Genomic DNA, 19,632 nt, shown 5'->3' with positions numbered 1-19,632 from the left:
TTTAAAATTGCAGCTAGCCACATGTAGTACAAAGAAAGGGCACTCACTTTGAAGAAATCACAGACTGGCTGCGGAGATCAAACATAGGTGAATATCACAAGAAACAAGGTTGCAAAAGAACAGGACGAGGTCTGAAAGTAACAGTTATTTTTACAGCAGGTCACTTGTAATTTTGGTTCAGCATCTAGACCTGCGGACCTGGCTTGAAACAGCGTATATTATTTATTTATATGAATAGATCATCAAATCCTCAGGTGCATGCACTGAAACCTGAAAAACTCTTAGAGCTAGGGTCACATAAGACTTCAGTGCTCTTTTCCTGGTGAGTGTTGTTCAAATGAGACCTACCAATATGATGTTCTACATCATTTCCAACAGAGAAAGGATTATTTTATGAATGAAATACCAAGGACCTAAATATGATTTGACAGCAAATTTATTTTATGTGTTGGTCTTTTTTTGAGTAACAGAATGGAAAAAAAAATGGAAATATCTTGAAATAAAGGATAGAGAATACTAGCTTGGGATCTAAGGTCATAGTAAGATGACAACACATCATAAAATCCATTATGTTATTGCTAAAGGCCAACGCCAACCTTCTGGCCAACTTGATACTGTGATTCAGCTCTCTAGACAAACAGATCCATTCAATATAGCCATGCAAAGAAGTAACGGTGATGCACAAAGTGCAGTAACCCATAGCAAAGATATTTAAGTTTACTGTAGTCAGATTGGTCAAATATGATTTATTATTCGTTGCTGTGCACATTCTATCTTACTGAATAATTACATAAAGGTACATTTTTTGTGATTTCTATAATTGTTTGTATTTGTATGTTTAGCACATAAGTATAGAAGATCTTTATATCAGCAGGGCTCTTTTCTCAGTATATGGGTTTCCCATAAATACACTTATGAAAAAATCAATTATTGTGAACTATGTTGTTTTTCTCTTGGATTAAATGTTGTTTCTTAATCATTTTATGATTTATTTTACATCCAGGCACCTTTGTTGTGCAAGTTACTGCTGTAGATGCAGATGATCCTTCCTATGGAAACAGTGCCAAAGTTATTTACAGCATACTTCAGGGACAACCATATTTTTCTGTGGAATCTGAAACAGGTTAGTGTGTCAACTTTGTTTAAACACATGCTGGTTATAGAACATTTTAGGAATCACAGCACTTAAAGAGGAAGTAAACTCTCTCACTCTGATGCTTCTTTTCATTTAGTCCATTATAATAAGTCATTATCAGACTATAGCCACTGTAATCCAGCCCAAATCGCATATTACTTACTGTTTAAAGAAACTTTAAAAAAAACTTGTTTCCAGGGGTTAGGCAGTGCCATCTTAAGTATTGTTTTCTGAGTCAACAGTGGAGTGTATTTCTGCCCTTACATTGAGCACTTTCTGTACTGTTAACCAAGCCTCCTTCTCAATCCAATGTTTCTATGGCAACCCTGCTTCCCTGTTCATAGCTTACTTGTTTATTTCATAGTATTTACTTGTGCCGATGTCTAATGTTTGCCTTTGTCAGATTTATCAGCTTCAGCTATTGACTGCAGTAATGGCCAAGTTTAGACTGTATGTGAGGACACATGGTCACATGGTGTGTAGATAGAAGCTCTGAGTGATTATCAGAGTTCAGTGGTGTGCCGTAGGAAGTCCTGATAACAGATATATAAGACATAGAGAGAGTGCCATAAATCAGGGGAGATCTGGGCATGCTCAGTGACTTCATTCTACAGAACAACAAGGATTACAACAATACTAAGCAAGTAAGGAGATATCTACACGCAGTGTGCATTAGGGTTTTTTATGCTGATTTACATGGGATAAAGTTGTGGGGGAGGGTTTACAACCACTTTAAATTAAAGAAAGTTCATGTGTACATATTCAATGACATAACATTTGGCCACCTACAATTACTGTAAAAATGTATTTCCTGGAGTAACACCAGTTGTAACTCAGTAAAAAAAAAAAAGTTCCAAATTAATTTTGTTCAGTAACCCACAGCAACATATCAGAATTTACTTTAACTTGCTTATATCAGTAAAAAGTACCGTATTTTTCATGCTATAAGACACACTTTTTCCCCCCCAAAAATATGGGGGAAAAATGTCTCTCTGCATCTTATGGTGTAAATATATGACAGGCACCGCCCCCGGCCACTGCCGGCACCACCCCCGCCGCCATCATCACCGCCCCCACCACTGTCGCCATTCTAGTCCCAGAAGACAGATATCCCAGGCCACCATGAATGCTGGACAATCTCCTGGCCTGGCACCAGAAGACAGTAGCCTGAGCAATGGCAAAGGTCAGGCTGTATTAATGGCAATAGTCAGGCTTCTTTTATGGCTATAGTCAGGCTGCATTAATGGCAATGGTCCAGCTGCATTTCTTTGACACAAGTCAGGATGCATTTCATGGGCCCTGGTAAATATTTTAGTACACCATTTGGTTCAGAATATTTTTTTTCTTGTTTTTCTCCTCTAAAACCTAGGTGCGTCTTATAGTCAGGTGCGGCTTATCGAGCAAAACATATGGTAACTACTGACTAATATATCCATACTTATCAATTTCAGATTTATATTTAAAGTTCAGATGCTTTAGGTACAGGTAAAAGATGCAGCTCTTCCATATAGCCCACATCCTTTTTTATCATTACATTTTCAGCACTAACATTAAAACCACAATATGTTTTTTGCTACCAAACCACTTTTTTATATATGCAGGATTTCTTTTGAACTATGCTTTAAAACTTAGCTTTGGGATAAACAAATAGCATCCAAATACAATAATCATGTGTATTCTTATTGAATCTTGGAGTGTTTTCTGTATGTCTTTCAAATTGGTGCAGCAATCCAGTATAAAATATTTCCTCTATGCAGGAACTTCCTGTATAAAGATCACTCACTGCTGCTCTTTTTCCTTGTGCTGCATGAGCGGTCTTTCATCCTCCCTTCTCCTGTAATTTTCTGTAGGATCTGTAGTGAATAGACCTATCAAATCCCTCCTACATGTCTGATCTCAACATAGGCTACTGTATGTGCAGTACAATGATTATGTCACACAGTCATGTGAAAAGGTAAGTACACTCCGTGAAAAATCTTAAAATTTTTCAACATATTTGATTGGGCAAACATTTATATGTTTATTCAAACAGTGCCTCCAGATAAAAGGTGATACACTTGAAAAAAAATACATATAAAAACATTTCACATGTGTAGCTATTCACATACCTGTCATCTTAATGAATGCAATTGCAGATTTCTCACATTGATAAAGTAAGTACACCCCAACATTAATCCCACTTCAAAGCTATTAAATTAGAATCAGATGTCCTGTTTTAGGTGGCAATGATTAGAACTTCCTTAGTGAGTATGTAGGTGGTGCCTACCCACTGGTGGCTGACGTCACTTCAGGTTCAGGAATGTCGGGATCCACCCAAATGCCTGGATTGGCAGATGGCTGAGCCACTCAGCAAGCTGCTGGGAGACTGAGCAGCACCCTCCTCAGCCCAGTAAAATCTTGAGTGGCAGAGCAGAGGGCATGTGCCTGACCGTCAATGGCTCTCTGCAAACTGAGGACTGAGAACGGAGCACTCAGCGGTGTTTGATTTCTTAGTTCTCAGGCTTAAAGTGATTGTAAAGTCTCATTTTGTTTTTCTATAAAAATAACAAATATGGCAAACTTACCTGCCCTGTGTAGAGGTTTTGCAGAGCAGCCCAGATCCTCCTCTTCTCGGGTCCCTCTTTGGTGCTCCTGGCCCCTTCCCCCTGTTAAGTGCCCTCACAGCCAGCAGCTGGCTGTGGGGGCACCTGAGCCGAAGTGCCAAAGCTTCCTGTGTCCATTCAGGGAGCTGCAGAAATTTTCAGACACTGAGACCCAGTTTAGCCTTGCCTACTCTCTCTCCTGGCTAACTGATTTTGATTGACAGTAACAGGAGCCAATGTCACCGCTCCTGTGTCTCAGTCAATGATGAGGGAGAGTCATGGATGGCTGAGGTACTCGTGGGCATCGCTGGATAGGGATGGGGCTCAGGTAAGTATTAGGGGGTGCTGGGGCGGCTGCTGCACATGGAAGGCTTTTTATCTTAATGCATATAATGTATTTAGATAAAAAAAAAAAAACTTCTAGAGAAGGATCTAGGGGTCTTAATAGATGACTGATTGAGTAATAGCATGCAATGCCAAGCTGCAGCTACCAAAGCAGGCATAATATTAGCATGCATTAAAAAAGGGAGATACTCCAGGGATAAAACTATAATTCTGCCACTTTATAAAACTCTGGTTAGGCCACATGGAATATTCTGTCCAATTCTGGTCACCAGTCCTCAGAAGGGATGTGATGGAGCTGGAGAGTTCAAAGAAGGGCAAAAAAATTAATAAGAGGACTGGATGACCTCAGTTACAAGGACCGACTGCAAACACACATACAGACTAATGCCCTGTACACACGATCGGACTTTCCGATGGAAAATGTGCGATCGGATCTTGGAAAATGTCAATCCGATCTTGTTGTCGGAAAATTCTATTGTATGTGGGCTCCATCTGACTTTTTCCATTGCAATTTCCGACAAACAAAGTTTGAGAGCAGGATCTAAAATTTTCCGACAACAAAATCCGATCGTGTGTAGACAATTCCGACAGACAAAGTGTCATGCATGCTCAGAATAAATTATGAGATGAAAGCTATTGGCTACTGGCCCGTTTATAGTCCCGACATACATGTTTGACGTCACCTCTTTATAGTCCCGTCTTACGTGTTGTACGTCACCATGTTCTGAACGATCGGATTTTCCGACAACTTTGCGCAATCGTGTGCATGCAAGACAAGTTTGGGCCAAAATCCGTCAGAAAAAATCTGAAAGATTTTGTAGTCGTAATGTCCCACTGTGTGTACAGAGCATTAATCTCACCGCAGAGAGGATGCTGCCCCCCAGTCTGTCCTACAAAGAAATTTGGTTCCAGGGTCAAATATACTCCCTAAGCAGCCTGGGAGTTTTATAGAGACCAGAGTATTCAACCTGCTACAGTTGAGCTTGTGAACCCCTCAGTGAGCCAAACAGGCTCACTACAAGACACAAAAGTGAAAATAGTGAAAACAGTTTATATACAGCATGAGTCTAGGACAAATATATCTCCCATCCTGGACACAACCCATACATTTTCCTGGCTTCCTGTCACATGGTATATCACCTTTCTCTGAAGTCACTGATTAAATGAAGGTCTAATGTTTGCCTGTTTACATATGTTGAAAAATGTAACAATATCTATGCAGTGTACTTTTTCACGTGACTGTACATCCTTTGTAGCAATTGAGAAATATAACTAAAAGAAATTTTTGTGCTCACAGTTCAATACTAAGGAATCTGTAAAGAAACATTTTTTTTACTATGTGGCACACTGAAAATATTTTAAATCTGCCTACTTCGACACACAAATGTTTACTATAGGATTTATCTATAAGCATCAAGAGTTGCCTAGACACCAGGCAAAAGGAAAGTAAGGAAAATAATTTAAGCCCATGTATTGTTGGTTAAAACAAGGACCTGTCCCCCATTTTCAATTCTGATAATAAAAGTCATGTGTTGTAAACCAACTTTCTTCCTTTACCTCTCAAGTATAAAAAGACAAACTGTCTAAATGTATTCAGACTTAAACCAGTTTAAAACACCATATGTCAGATCAGGTTTTTTTTTTTTTTTTTTTACTCACCAGCACAGCTTGAAGACAGAAGAGAGATATAGTGATGTGCGAGATTCACTGAGATGTGTGCTGGAGTTTAGAGCTGTGCTGGCAAGAACATTGCAGGTGTCCTCACTGAAATTTGATCAGAAAAGTAACCTATTGTATGCTGGAAAACACAGCATAGTTAGTGTATGGCGGTTCCCGGTGATTTAAGTTCAAATTACATATTTAAACACATACGCACATGTATATATATATATATATATATATATATGTATATATATATATATATATATATATATATATATATATATATATATATATATATATATATAAATATGTGTGTGTGTGCGTGTGTGTATATATATATATCTATATATATATCTATATATATATATATATATATATATATATATATATATATATATATAATCTCACAAAAGTGAGTACACCCCTCACATTTTTGTAAATAAAATATTTACAAAAATGGGAGGGGTGTACTCACTTTTGTGAAATACTGTAGACATATCTGAATAGCACCTCAATGCACTTGTGTTGCAGCACAGCATTATGTGTGTTGCAGTGCCATAAAGTGCTGAAAATTCTGCATGCACTTTTTATGGTGCCTGTGTGCTTCACGGAATGTGAACAGACCCCACATGTGCATTTCTGTAATACAGTTCTGTCATAAACTAGGAAAGGTTAGGGGTGAAAAGCTAACATCAGACACATCATTTACTTACTACCTGTATGTTTGTTAAAGGCTAAGTTCACTTTTTTTCCTAAAATCCAGCTGCCCTATGTACCATTATACAATTAACCCCAGGCGCTTTAAGGTGTTTATGATACCAAGAGGTGGGATTTATGATTCTGTGACCGACTGCCATTATTGGCTGTCACAGTGGTCACATGATTGGAAAGCTCCGGCTCGCAAGCAGGGTTCGGGATCTTTATGTTGGCCATTTATAATTGTGCCTAGAGCATGCAGGGTGAACGCTCTCGGCACAGCTTTATTTACACTAATACAAATTTGTATTCAGTGGTGCCATGTACCTCGGTTGCAGGAAAATAGAAACTTTTTTTGATTTTCAGAACAAGGTATTACCCTAGTCCTTGCTGTGTTCTATAGAAAGCTGCAGAGACTCCCTAGTATGTAAAGTTTATGTCATGAGAGCAAGTAAGACACAGAAAGCAGTTTACCAGCTGATCTCATTAGTGCATGCTCTGTGCCCATCAACTAGATAGGTAGATCTCTTATTCCATAGTTATGGTAAAGTAAAAGGAAGTTATGCAGGGGTTGCATAGTGTTTGGCAAGCTTTATACAAGTAGATAAGAGGCAGTGGATGGAGACACTCAGCTATCAAGCCCTGTTCACATCTCTGTGTAGCGGGAACTCACATTCCTACATACATTTCTTAGGGAATTTTTGAGTGTTTATGCCCGTCACGCATGGGGCAGCCCAATTGAGTTGAAAGGGCTGCTCTACGAACAACAATCGCCCCAGAGAAGCTTCATAACTTTTTTTAAGAGTGTGGTGCGTTTTTTTACCATGGTTTTTGATGCATTTGTGAGGCATTTCTGAAACACATGGCAAATCGCTCATTTTCTGTGTGATTTGCCATGTGTTTGGAAATTCACAGGTGTGAATGGAGCCTCAGTGTTCTTGTGTAAACACACCAATTTCACTTTCAGGCCCCATTCAAACTTAACATAGTAGGAGTGGGTATTTTTGGCATGTTTTTCCTATGACACTGCTCTACACATGACAAAGTAGCTCATGGGACATTTTGGTGTGCACATTTTTTACTGTGTGTTTTTCTGCATTTTTTGTTCATTCTCTCACATGGCAAAATGAATGTTTGCTTCTGTGTTTGATGTGCCGTTAATGGCACAAAAAACACAACTAGTTAATTTTAGATGCATAAAAGTGGACATACACTATACAATCTGATTGTATAATCTCAGTACGATCTCCTTTAGATTTACCAAAACTATATAATATTAAATCAGTCTGTATCCAATAAGGCAGGCCCTTGCACCATATAGTTGATAGTAGATCTAAAGCAGATTATACAATCAGATTGTATAGGGTATGGATAGTGAGCTTTACAGAACCCAGGAAATATTTCTGCTGTTTTCAGTATTAAAGCTCTATCCATATAGGCTGTTATCTGATTGCTCAGCTCCTGCACACTCTGCCAAATGAATGACCACTGCCTGTGTACTTATTGAGAATGGTATTCACTGATTGCATTGCAAAAATGTGCACCCGATGAGGTGGGTGGTAGTGATCTGCTGCAAGGGCAAATGCTGAGTGTGGGCTAATGAGGTCAGAGGTCAGTGATAAATGCCTTCCTGTATCACGTCCCACCGTCTGTGCAGGAAGTAATGAAGACATTTTTTTTTATACAGCCAGCTGGACACAGAGGTAAGAGGTGTGTAAGATAAATAGAAAGCTTTTTTTTCTGCAAATAAATACACTCATGATATATTGGTAAATAGGGAAGCTGGAATTTAGGAGAAAAAAAGGAAATTATCCTTTATAGTAAATCTCATAAAGATTGTAGAGCACATAAGTATGGTGTTCTTGGTGGTTTCCATGCTCTGGGTGGTCATTTATTTGTAGTTAAAAATAAATTAAAGCAGCAGAGGAGTACTAGTCATAAGATGTTCATGCTTGAGCACCTGCTACTGAGCATGTAAAACACAGAAAATGAAATTCTTCTGAGCTACATGCATTAATTTTACCACATATCAAGTTTAAGGCATCACCAATCTAAAAAGGCACTATGGTATTAAACCCCAAAACAAAAATGTAATATATTTCAGCTTACTAATCCTAGGATGAGATGCTGCAGGTGGGGTGCCCCCATAGCAAGCTGCTTGCTGTGGGGGCACTCAACAGTAATGGAGGGACCAGGAGAGCTGAAGAGGGACCTGAGAAGAGGAGGATCTGGGCTGCTTTGTGCAAAACCACTGCACAGAGCAGGTAAGTATAACATTTATTTTCATCAAAAATTTTACTTTAGTATCACTTTAAAGTTAAAAAGCCTAAAAAACTAAAAAGTTATGCAGCTAACACATCTAAGATTTAGTGAGCTTTAATTGAATACATTTTTGTTTTGGGGTTTAATACTACTTTAACTAAAAGTATCCTTGTATGTTTATAAATGCTATGGATATAATTTCCAATTTAAAAAAAAAAATGAAGTTGTGATCTACACATACATACTTACACAGATTAATGTCTTTCTGAGCTACAGAATTTTACTCCTGCTTATTGATGTGTGGAAAATTTCAATTTCTTTCAGTGTCACTGCAGCTCCTGAATAAGACCTTTAAACTGAGAAAGACTTAAGACCAAAGAAGTGTATGGAAAGTGAAAATCCTACAGCCGAATTGCTTTAAAATTACATTCCAGAGAAATGTGGCAAGACTGAACTCAATGCAATTTGATTTTATCGCAATAATGTTAAAGAAAATAACTGCAGGATTTTCACAGTCCAGCAATATTGTACCATAAAAAGTCATTGGTATAGTGTTGATTATGCCAATTTTTTTCTAGTTATGTCTGTTAGGTAAGTTGTACAGAATATATACTAGCAAGGTGTCCATCTAGGAATGGTCTGCTAGATCATTTTTATTGCAGATCAATGTATCTCTGGTCACTTCAAGCATAAAGGCAATGCAGGTGTATATGAACATTTTCAAAATGCCTATCACAGTTAAATAATAGTTTTAAAGTGGAGTTCCAGCCGCATATATTGATTTTTTTTTAAATATATCTCTTTCAATAACATAATGTATACATAGCATTGGTCTGTCTTGACATTATCGCTGCATTTATTAATATTTAATTACAAAAGTTACCTTTGATGCATCCTGCTTAGGCATTCCCATCTTACTTGTGGGCAGCCAAAGCCCACAAGCATAAACTTCCAGGATAGGGTCATGCTGTATTCACAGCATGAACCGCCGGATCTCGTGCATGCACAGTAAGAGAACACAGCGGAGCAGGAAACTTCACAGGTTTCCATCACAATCGTTGGCGTTGGAAATGCCCACCACGTTGTGATGGCAATGAAGAGAAGCCTAAGATATATACAGAAACACGGAGCACCATACATCAGCACATTGCAGGGAGAGAAGCGCAGTTAAAATGTTCTTTTTTGCCACAAACCATGCTATTATTAACATTATACACTTTTTCAAGCAACGGGGTGCTGCTGATAACATGTTAAAAACTAGACGTTGGCAAACACGGGCCAGACACAGATCAGCGCTAGTGTGGAGATCAGTGCTTGCAGGTCGGCTAAGCATGTGGCCAAGTAACGAGGGACACTGCAGTGCTGGGGCCGCCAATGTCATATAAATGGATGATGTCAGCAGACCCTGCCCATCAAAGCCAATTGCGTCCAATCAAGGGAAGTGGAGAAGAGAAGTGAATGTGAGGAACTTGAGTGAGTGGAGTGAAACACAGCCATCAAAGCAGCAGTAGAACAAGGAGAGGAGAACAGGAGGTGAAAACAGACAAAAGAAAGAGAGAGAAACGTGAAAGGAAGAAAAAGATTGGGACCGAGGAGTAATAGAAAACAAAGAGAGATATGAATAAATATGGGTTAGTAAACCAGGTCAAGAAAAGGAGGAGGATGTAGAGAGTAGATGAAAAGAAAAGAGATATCCTTAATGGTGATAATAAATAAATGAAAAAAAAATATTAATAAATAAACAATTGAAGTAAAAACAAAGACAAGTTAAATAAATAAAATAAGGAAAACAAAGAAAGGAGAAAAAAGAAAGAAAAAAGAAAAAGAAAAGAAGGAAAAATAAATAAAAAAGAATGAAAAGAGGATAAAATAAGAAGATAAAAAAAGGGGAAGAAGAGGAGGAGGGGAAGAAGAGAAATGGGAGGGGTGGGGGGAATAGAGGTGGGGATGTGGAATGGAGGGATGAAAAGAGGAAGGGGGAGTAGGGAGGGAAAAAGGGGGGGCTTAGAACCTGGATGCAAGAGACCTATTTTATGACGTTCAAAATTAATCTCAAGGTTCATTACCTGCAGGGAAAGATACAAGTGAAATGATCACAGCATCGCCGGCACATCGCACATGCATGGTCGGCGATGGCTATAGTAATCCAAGCCAACCTGCAAGCACTGATCTTCACACTGTCGCTGATCTGTGTCTGGCCGGAGTTCCCCGATGTCACATGTTTTCATGGCATCAGGTGCCCCAGCACTGCAGCATCCCCCATTGCTTGGTTACTGCCGCTGCATCGCACATGCATGGCTGGCGATCCCTGCTGTGATCTGTCCTTGGCATTGATCTATATTCAGATTGTGCACTGCATACAGATGTTCCCTACCAACAGGTCCTTTCTCACAATGATTAAGGATCCACATCATATAGTCCATCATGACAATACACAGGTAGTGATAGTATATTATTTGATAAATCCCTCATCTCATAACATTTTTTTCTCAAATCAGTGATATTGTGCTCATTTTTTTGAGTCTTTTGGTGGGATTTGTGACATCATACCTATCTGGGGGTAGGAGCGGTTTGGGTTTTCTTTCTTTTCTGATTGGTTGATGGTTATTTAAATTATTTTCACTGTTACCCCATGTTTATCACATGCCTGACGAAGGGATTCTGCATGACTCCGAAACGTTGCACTCTCCTTGTGTTGTGAATATGCAATAAACTATGCGTTTGGACACTACTTTGTGTCGATCCATAGTGTGTTGGCAAACATTTACTTTGTCACAAGAACAGAAGCTCTCCCTAGTCTCTCCCTCCTCATTGGCTGAGAAACAGCAGTGGGAGCCATTAGCTCCCACTGCTGTCAATCATAGCCAATGAGGAGGGAGAAGAAGCAGGGCCAAGCCATACTCTGTATTTCTCATAGACATACAGAGACAGCTCGGGAGCCTGCATGCATGAGTGCCCCTACTGCAAGTAGCTTGCTGTAGGGGCACTCAGCAAGGGGGGTGGACCAAGAGTGTCAGCGGGGGACCAAAGAAGAGGAGAATTTGGTTTGCACTGTGCAAAACAATTGCACAGAGCAGGTAAGTATAACATGTTATACTGTATAACATATTAACAATATAAAGTATAACAAAAAAAAAATAAGTTTTGAAAATGCTTTAAGTATTAGTATTTGTCTGTGGCACCTGATCAGAATCAATACGAGATAGCTTTTCACCTGCTCCATTACACAGCACAGGAAATATTGTGGTGATTTAGGCATCATTGCAATAGTTTGTTAAAATGAACGGGAGCAATCTTGCAGCTTATTCATCCCCTACACAAATATAAGATCTGTAACCTCCAAGATATTTATGGACTACTATAGTTTCTTATACAACCTAAGAAATTACACCCAAACACTGCAACCATCCAAAACAGATATAGATGGTTTCCTAGCTACAACCTAGCGTTGGTTATTCTTCAGTTGTCATAGTGTCCAGGCTCCTTTCCTTGGGGGTCTAGGACGCTCCATTTGAGGGGCTGCTGTGTCCACCCCCCAGACTCATATCCTTCACCTTATTCAGCTGTTTGGACCAGTATCTCCCCAACCAGTCCTGAAGAAGTGAAACATCTTTTGAGAATCGTATTGACTTGCCAGAATGGAATACCTATGGACATTACATCTGCTTGCTTGTCAGAGACAGGTGTGACCAGAAATGTGTGGACTGCCACAGAGAATATGAGGCTCATGTAAAGTGTAAAATAATATAATTTATTTAAAAATATAAGTGAATAAAACAAATATAAATGCACCTCCAACATAGTAAAACTGTGTAAAGCAAAACCAGATAATCAAACAAATAGTGGCACACAATGAACAACTGCCCAAACCAAGTATTTACAGGAAACAGGCTAAACTAATTGTAGTCGTTACAGAGCCAGGGTCACACAGAGATCATCAGCGACGATCAAGCAGCAAGAGCTGGCAACAAGACAGGACAGTGAGAGGGAAACAGGAGATAGAGCAAGTAGGTAGGAAGGGATCAGGCTGCACGGTCTGGATCAGGGTCCAATATCAGGATTAGGAACACAGGAATGCAGGAACACAGGTTAGGGGCACATGGAGACAGAACACCAAGGCAGGAATGAAGAGCATGGACAGGGTTTAAATACACTTCCTGCAACCAGCATCAGGTGATGACTGAGATGATGTGAGCTTCTGGCTGCTGAGGGACACCCGCTGGGGGACACAAGAACTGCAGCCTATAGATCTGTGAGCCACAGTGCCACCAGCAGGTGAACCCTTTCCTGACATTGCTACAGCCACACAACCAAGAATGAAATGCCACACAATGTTATATAATATTTTGAGGTTTTTTTTTTCATTTCTGGGTTGTGTATACCATGCTACTGGTTACCTCATACAAGCTTTGAATAGAGGATGCTGTAATCTGCTTGTTTTTAATGTGCAGTTATTTTAACTTTGGAAAGATAAAGAATATGTTTTATCTATTAATCTGCCTCATGTTGCTGCAGGCGGTCTGTTCTTAATGGAGCTGCTAAGCCTGGAAAGGAGGGGTGTGGGGTCTTTCCATTCCTCTGATCTGATCTGTTGCAGCATGCTGCAGTACACAGGCAGGGCCAGACTGGGAATAAAAATCAGCCCTGGAAAAAAATTCATACCAGCCCCACAGAATTATTATACCAGCCCAACAGCATAATGTCATTATTTTCTTGTTCATGAAAGGGAAAACCATACATTTTAAAGCACATTTGATAAAGAGTATATTATATATAGATATGAAATCACATAGGGATGTATATATATATATATATATATATATATATATATATATTTATATATATATATATATATATATATATATATATATATATATATATATCAAACCTTGGGAAGGTTACTCTCCTGTTGATCCGTTTGGGTGTTCAGAACAGCGTCAGGTGGAACTTCCAATCATCCACCAGTAATCATTCAGGAAAAAGACAGGACAATTTTACTTCAATATCTTGTATCAAGCATAACAACAGCAACAGCCACTGTACAGTTACGAGCGAAGCCGCTCTTCCTCAGGCTTTCTCTGGCATTGTGTAACATATCACTATAAAGCTATCATATAAATACATACATCAAGGGATTAACACAAATTCCCACCCAAATCACCAATCAATGTAATTAGAAGAATGAGAATTAACCCCAACTGCATAAAGTGTATCCAATCATTTAAGATCAACATACACATACAATAATCATTCCAATCCGATTGTCACAGCAATCCCTAGCAATCCAGGATATAAATCTGCCCAAAAACATCCAGGCAAACAGCTCTTCAAGCACATTCAGCTTTCAGGTATTGATATAATCACCACCAGTGTCTGAAATGAAGAGAGGAATCTGTGAACATTCGGGAAACAATAATTTCTCATCAAAAAATTCATTAAAAAATCGTGCATTAGAGAAATAGATACAAATCATAGTCTTTGTTCATCCCTTTAGGGCTCAATGTCTGTAAACAATTAATGAATGAATGAATGAATGAAATACTTATATAGCGCACAATGCGAACTGAATCGCCTCTAGGCTTCCACCAGGCTTCCCTCTTTCTCACTTTCAAAATAAGGTCAGCACCTCTCTTATCGCTCATAACCTCCTCAAGGATCATAAAGAGCAAATCGGAATCGGAGTGTCCCTTGTCCAAAAAGTGCTTGGACACAGGGAGACTAGGTTGTTTAAGTCGGATAGTACTCCGGTGTTGCGCTATCCTGTCTTTAATTTTCTGGGTTGTCTATAATAAGCCACAAGGGCATAACAGAATATAGATTACATAGTATGATTGACATGTGTAGAAACCATTAATCATGATCGTATCGCCACATGTGGGGTGTACAAAGTGACCCCCTTTAATCAATAGATTGCATTGTATGCATTTTAAACACAGGAAGCAACCCTTCCTTCTGCTGCCAAGGAATGTCATTTTAGATGATTTTTTATCACTCCTAAATTCCGATCTAACAAGCCAGTCTCCTATGGCTTTATTACGACGATAAGCACACATAGGGACTTGCTGTAAGATCTTGACTTGAGGGTAGGATCTTTTTATTAGGGGCCAATGTTTTTTTTTTAATAATGTTAAATGTCTTCCCACTATAGCTGTTAAATTGAAAACTAAAGGGAAGCCTCGGTTTACTCTTCAAATGGTAACGATTACCACCTGTCACTACATCTTTCAAAACTTTGCAGTACTCCTGTTTATTCAGTCTCTCCGGATACCCCCGTTCCATAAACTTGTGACACATCTCATCTAATCTAGCATTTCTCACTGCAATATTACTAACTGTTCGTTTCACCCTAAGTAGCTGACTTCTTACAATATCCGATGCAGCCTCACTGTCCCCATCAATGCAGCCTCACTGTGCCCACCAATGCAGCCTCACAGCGCCCACCAAATGTAGCTTAATTCTGCCCGTGAATGCAGTCTCACGGGGCCCACAAACGTGGCCTCACCATGGCCACCATTGCAGCCTCCCCATCACTGCTGCCTCTGATGGAACCCCCCACCACCACTGCCTCTGACTGAACCACCCTCCCCACCACTGCCTCTGACTGAACCCCCCAACATCGCTGCCTCTGATTGAACCCCCCCACCCCTGCTGCCCATTACTGAACTCCCCCACCATTGCTGCCTCTGATGAAACCCCCACCACCACCATTCCCTTTGATTGAATCCCCCTCCCCACCACCCCATCTGCCTCTGACTTAACTCCCCCTCCTCTTTACTGCTGCCTCTGACTGAACCCCCACCACTGCTGCCTCTGGCCTAACACCCCCACCACTGCTGCCTCTGACTGAATCCCCCCACCACTGCTGCCTCTGACTGAGCCCCCACCACCACCGCTGCCTCTGACTGAACTCCCTCACCACTGCTGCCTCTGGCTGAACCCACCCACCACAGCTGCCTCTGACTGAACCCCCAACCACCACCGCTGCCTCTGACTGAACCCCCCCACCTCCGGTGCCTCTGGCTGAACCCCCCACCACCACTGCCTCTGGCTGAACCCCCCAACATTGCTGCCTCTGACTGAACCCCCCCACCAACGCTGCCTCTGACCAAACCCAGCACCACAGCTGCCTCTGTCTGAACCTACCCTCCCTACCACCACATCTCCCTCTGACTGAACCCCCCATCACTGCTGTCTCTGACTGAACCCCCCACCACCGCTGCCTCTGACTGAACCACCCAACATCGCTGCCTCTGACTGAACCCCCCACCACTGCCTCTGACTGAACCCCCCACCACCACTGCTGCCTCTGACTGAACTCCCCCACCACCACTGCTGCCTCTGTCTGAACCCCCCACCACTGCTGCCTCAGACTGAACCCCCCACCACTGCTGCCTCAGACTGAACCCCCACCACCACCGCTGCCTCTGTCTGGACCCCCCCACCACCAATGCCTCTGACTGAATCCCCCACCATCGCTGCCTCTGACTGAACCCCCCCACCTCCGGTGCCTCTGACTGAACCCCCCACCACCACTGCTGCCTCTGACTGAACTCCACCACCACCACTGCTGCCTCTGTCTGAACCCCCCACCACTGCTGCCTCAGACTGAACCCCCCACCACTGCTGCCTCAGACTGAACCACCACCACCACCGCTGCCTCTGTCTGGACCCCCCCACCACCAATGCCTCTGACTGAATCCCCACCATCGCTGCCTCTGACTGAACCTTCCCACCACCACTGCTGCCTCTGTCTGAACCTCCTAACACTGCTGCCTCAGACTGAACCCCCCACCACCATTTCCTCCTCTGACTGAACCCCCCACCACCACCACAGCTGCATTGGACAGAACCCCTCGCCACCTCCACTACCACTGTTGCATGTAATTCTAACTTCCTGATTCATTTAATTTTAGTTTAATTGTCATGCTATAAAAAAATGGATGTGGGGGCCATTTGGTGGGTGTGATTTTTTTGGGGGGGGCAGTATTTAATTCTTGGACCCAGGCAGCACAATGTTTGGTAAACAGTTAGTATTACAAAGTGGTAATATGCTGAGATTATTGTAATAATCAAACAACAAAACTAAACTATGTCTGCTTGTGTTCTCGAGTAGCTATCATTATATTACTAATAGATGATTGTCTAAAAGACCAAAAATCTACAAGTGCCTCACTGTCTGGTCTATGATAAAACTTTAAGCTCCTCATTTTTTCTGAGTCTTTGCTATCATCTGGTTCCCTGGCACGAACAGCTTGAGTCCTCGATAAAAAAAAAAAATATATATATATATATATATATATATATATATATATATATATATATATATATATATATATATATATATATATATATATATATATATATATATATATATGTATATATATATTCTCTTGGATGTTTTAATCCTCTGCTGATGGTTGTCATTATGTTCCCATTGTCTTAAATGTCTTCTGGCTTGTTTCAAATGAAAAATATATCTTCTTAATTTTAACACTGAAGTTTTCTTGTGTGGTGCTGCTACACCCCAGGAACATTCTATATAAAAAAAATCTTGCTGATTTCATTTTTTTGCCAATGGCTGCCTTAATCCCTAAAGTTCCCTGAATACCAAACCTCATACTTTTTACTTTTCTGAAACTTTTTAAAGATAAAGAATATTATATTTTGATTTTTTTACAGTTACATAAAAGAAAAAAAAGGATTTATCATTTACTATGAATTGGGGTATCTTGCAATACAAAAAACATGCAGCAGGTATTATTTTATGTCCATTGTGGCGTGTCATAACCTGAATTAACATGCATGCATTAAATGCACTGCATTGAACATGCAACATTGTATTCTGTCAGTAGGAAAGGCAATACTTCCCATCTGTTGCCAAAAATAAAAGAGTTGAGCTCAGTGCTTCTCCACTTTATATCAGTGAATACAGGACTTTCTCTGATAGTTCAAGGTGGAGAGGAGGGTAGATGATGTCATGACCTCGACCTTGGCCAATCAGAGAAAGCCATTTGTTTACTGATAAAAATACAAGGCTTCGAGAAGCACTATCCAAACTCTATATGCAGCAGAAGAAGAGAAGTCAATTGTATTGCTGTTGGAAACAGATCTGCTTACTGTATGTAGCTAATGCTATTACAGTTAATTACATCACATCCAAAGGCCCTATTGTTCTGTAACAGAAATAGTTATTTTGGGCTAGCTTGATTTAAAGTGACATAAAACATAGAATTCTACTTTAATCGCTAGTTCTGGCTGATCAATATTAGTCAGAGCATGTATTAACGTGGTTCTAAAGACCCTCTGTGCTGCAGCTGCCCCCCGGGGCAGAGTCCCGCTGTCTGTGTCAATGGACGCAGCGAGTGAGCTGGCATGTGTGCCCCCACAGGGACACCCTAGGAGCATCCAATGAAGAGGAGGGGCATGGAGCACCAGCAGGGGACTGCAGAAGTAAAGGATAAAGGCTCTGACTCTGACTAACGCATAGACACGTTTATTATTTTTATGCATGTAAGTATACTATTTTAATTTAAAAAGTCTTTATAAATACTTTATATCAAATACTTGTACAAATATAATAACAGATATGTTGTAACACAATGACAGAAAAGGTACATAAAGGTGTGCTACGCTGAAATCTTCTCAGTTACACTAACAAACAGCATGTTGTACAAACTAAGATATGAATGTTTCTATATACTTTTAAGTGACAGACTCTTGCTAACTTAACTGTTCTAATAGAAGCACATATAACATGTTGTGACATTGTCTAATATTCTGACACAGTGACAGGTGTCATATTGTATCAGGTGACATCTTTTTATATTTTGTACTTCGATCACACAGGGGTAGTGACAGAAAGCTGATCTTTTTACACAGACTAACATAGGACATGTCCTTAAATATGCCCACAGCTCATATATTACCATGGTATGACATATATTCAGTTGAACTTCAGTTAGATGTGTCAAACCATGATAAATTCACGTATTCTCACCTATTAACTTATGAAGTTTCATGATACTGTATTTCCATGCTCTGAAATATATGTACACTCATATACTGACACATGATGTCATTCAGCATTGTAAAATATAATTTTATCTCATCCAGTTACATGTTCTTTTTTTTTCAATACTTTATTTAAAGATAACACATGGTAAGTACAGAAACCACAGCATTGGCAAATCGTAAATGAAACATTGACAAAAAGAAGTCTTCACAACAAAAGCCATTAAGTATAAAAGAGGCAAGCATATAAATCAACATATGACTCTGGAAAAACACGAGGGTCTAGGAAGTCCCTGTACCCCGTGTGGCATTTTGCACAGTAGACACCATTTTTATAAAAAAGAAGACCAAGAGATCTCACAGAAGAAGAAGAACACTATGAGGAAAAAAGAAAAACGATGAGAAAAAAAAGGAGGGGGAGAAGGGAGGAGGAGGGGATGGGTAGAGGAGGTAAAGGGGAGGGGTCAAGGGAGCCATTAAGCCTGCCAAGCACTCCGTCCAGGCCTGTGGACCCAACATTATAGTCTCTAGTACAGGAGATTTAAGTCACCAGCTCTGTGAACTCCTCAGAATAGACTAATCCATGCCAATAAAACAATTTTTGGGGAAATTTCTCACAAAGGCCTTTCTTTAAACCCAGCTTCCTGGTGCTTAGTGCAAATAGAAGTTTTGTAAGAAAACAAAATAATTCTTTCCACTTGTTTGTCTGTAAATTGTAGCCCTAAATTTTGTTCCTACTTGGGGGTACAAGGAGGTCTGAAGTCCGGCTACGGAGATATCAGCAATTGATAGGCATGGCACAGTGGAGATTGTTCTATACACAACAGTTTGAATCTGGTGAGGCATCTCCGAAAAGTCTCTGGGGAGGGTAAAGAGCCAATGAAGTGGAACAACTGTAATATTTGCCATAATGATAGTTGGACAGTCAGATAAAAGTCG

The 19,632-nt window shown here is 40.3% G+C and overlaps 1 protein-coding gene across 2 annotated transcripts in view; it reads left to right on the top strand.

Annotated features, from left to right (window-relative positions):
• The window catches only part of LOC143996775 (cadherin-10-like), a 639,446-nt gene that overhangs the window by 369,740 nt on the left and 250,074 nt on the right, over positions 1 to 19,632 (top strand). For both annotated transcript variants that reach the window (XM_077492037.1, XM_077492038.1), the window contains exon 4: positions 1,004 to 1,123. In XM_077492037.1, the coding sequence (XP_077348163.1) occupies positions 1,004 to 1,123 (120 nt within the window). The remainder of the gene's footprint in view (positions 1 to 1,003; positions 1,124 to 19,632) is intronic.

Source organism: Lithobates pipiens, unplaced genomic scaffold (genome assembly GCF_037356315.1).
Source record: "Lithobates pipiens isolate NorthernLeopardFrog02 unplaced genomic scaffold, aLitPip1_a1.2 Scaffold_19, whole genome shotgun sequence".
Classification (NCBI taxonomy): domain Eukaryota; kingdom Metazoa; phylum Chordata; class Amphibia; order Anura; family Ranidae; genus Lithobates; species Lithobates pipiens.
Note: the sequence above shows the minus strand (reverse complement) of the source record. Positions and strands in the feature narration are given on the sequence as shown.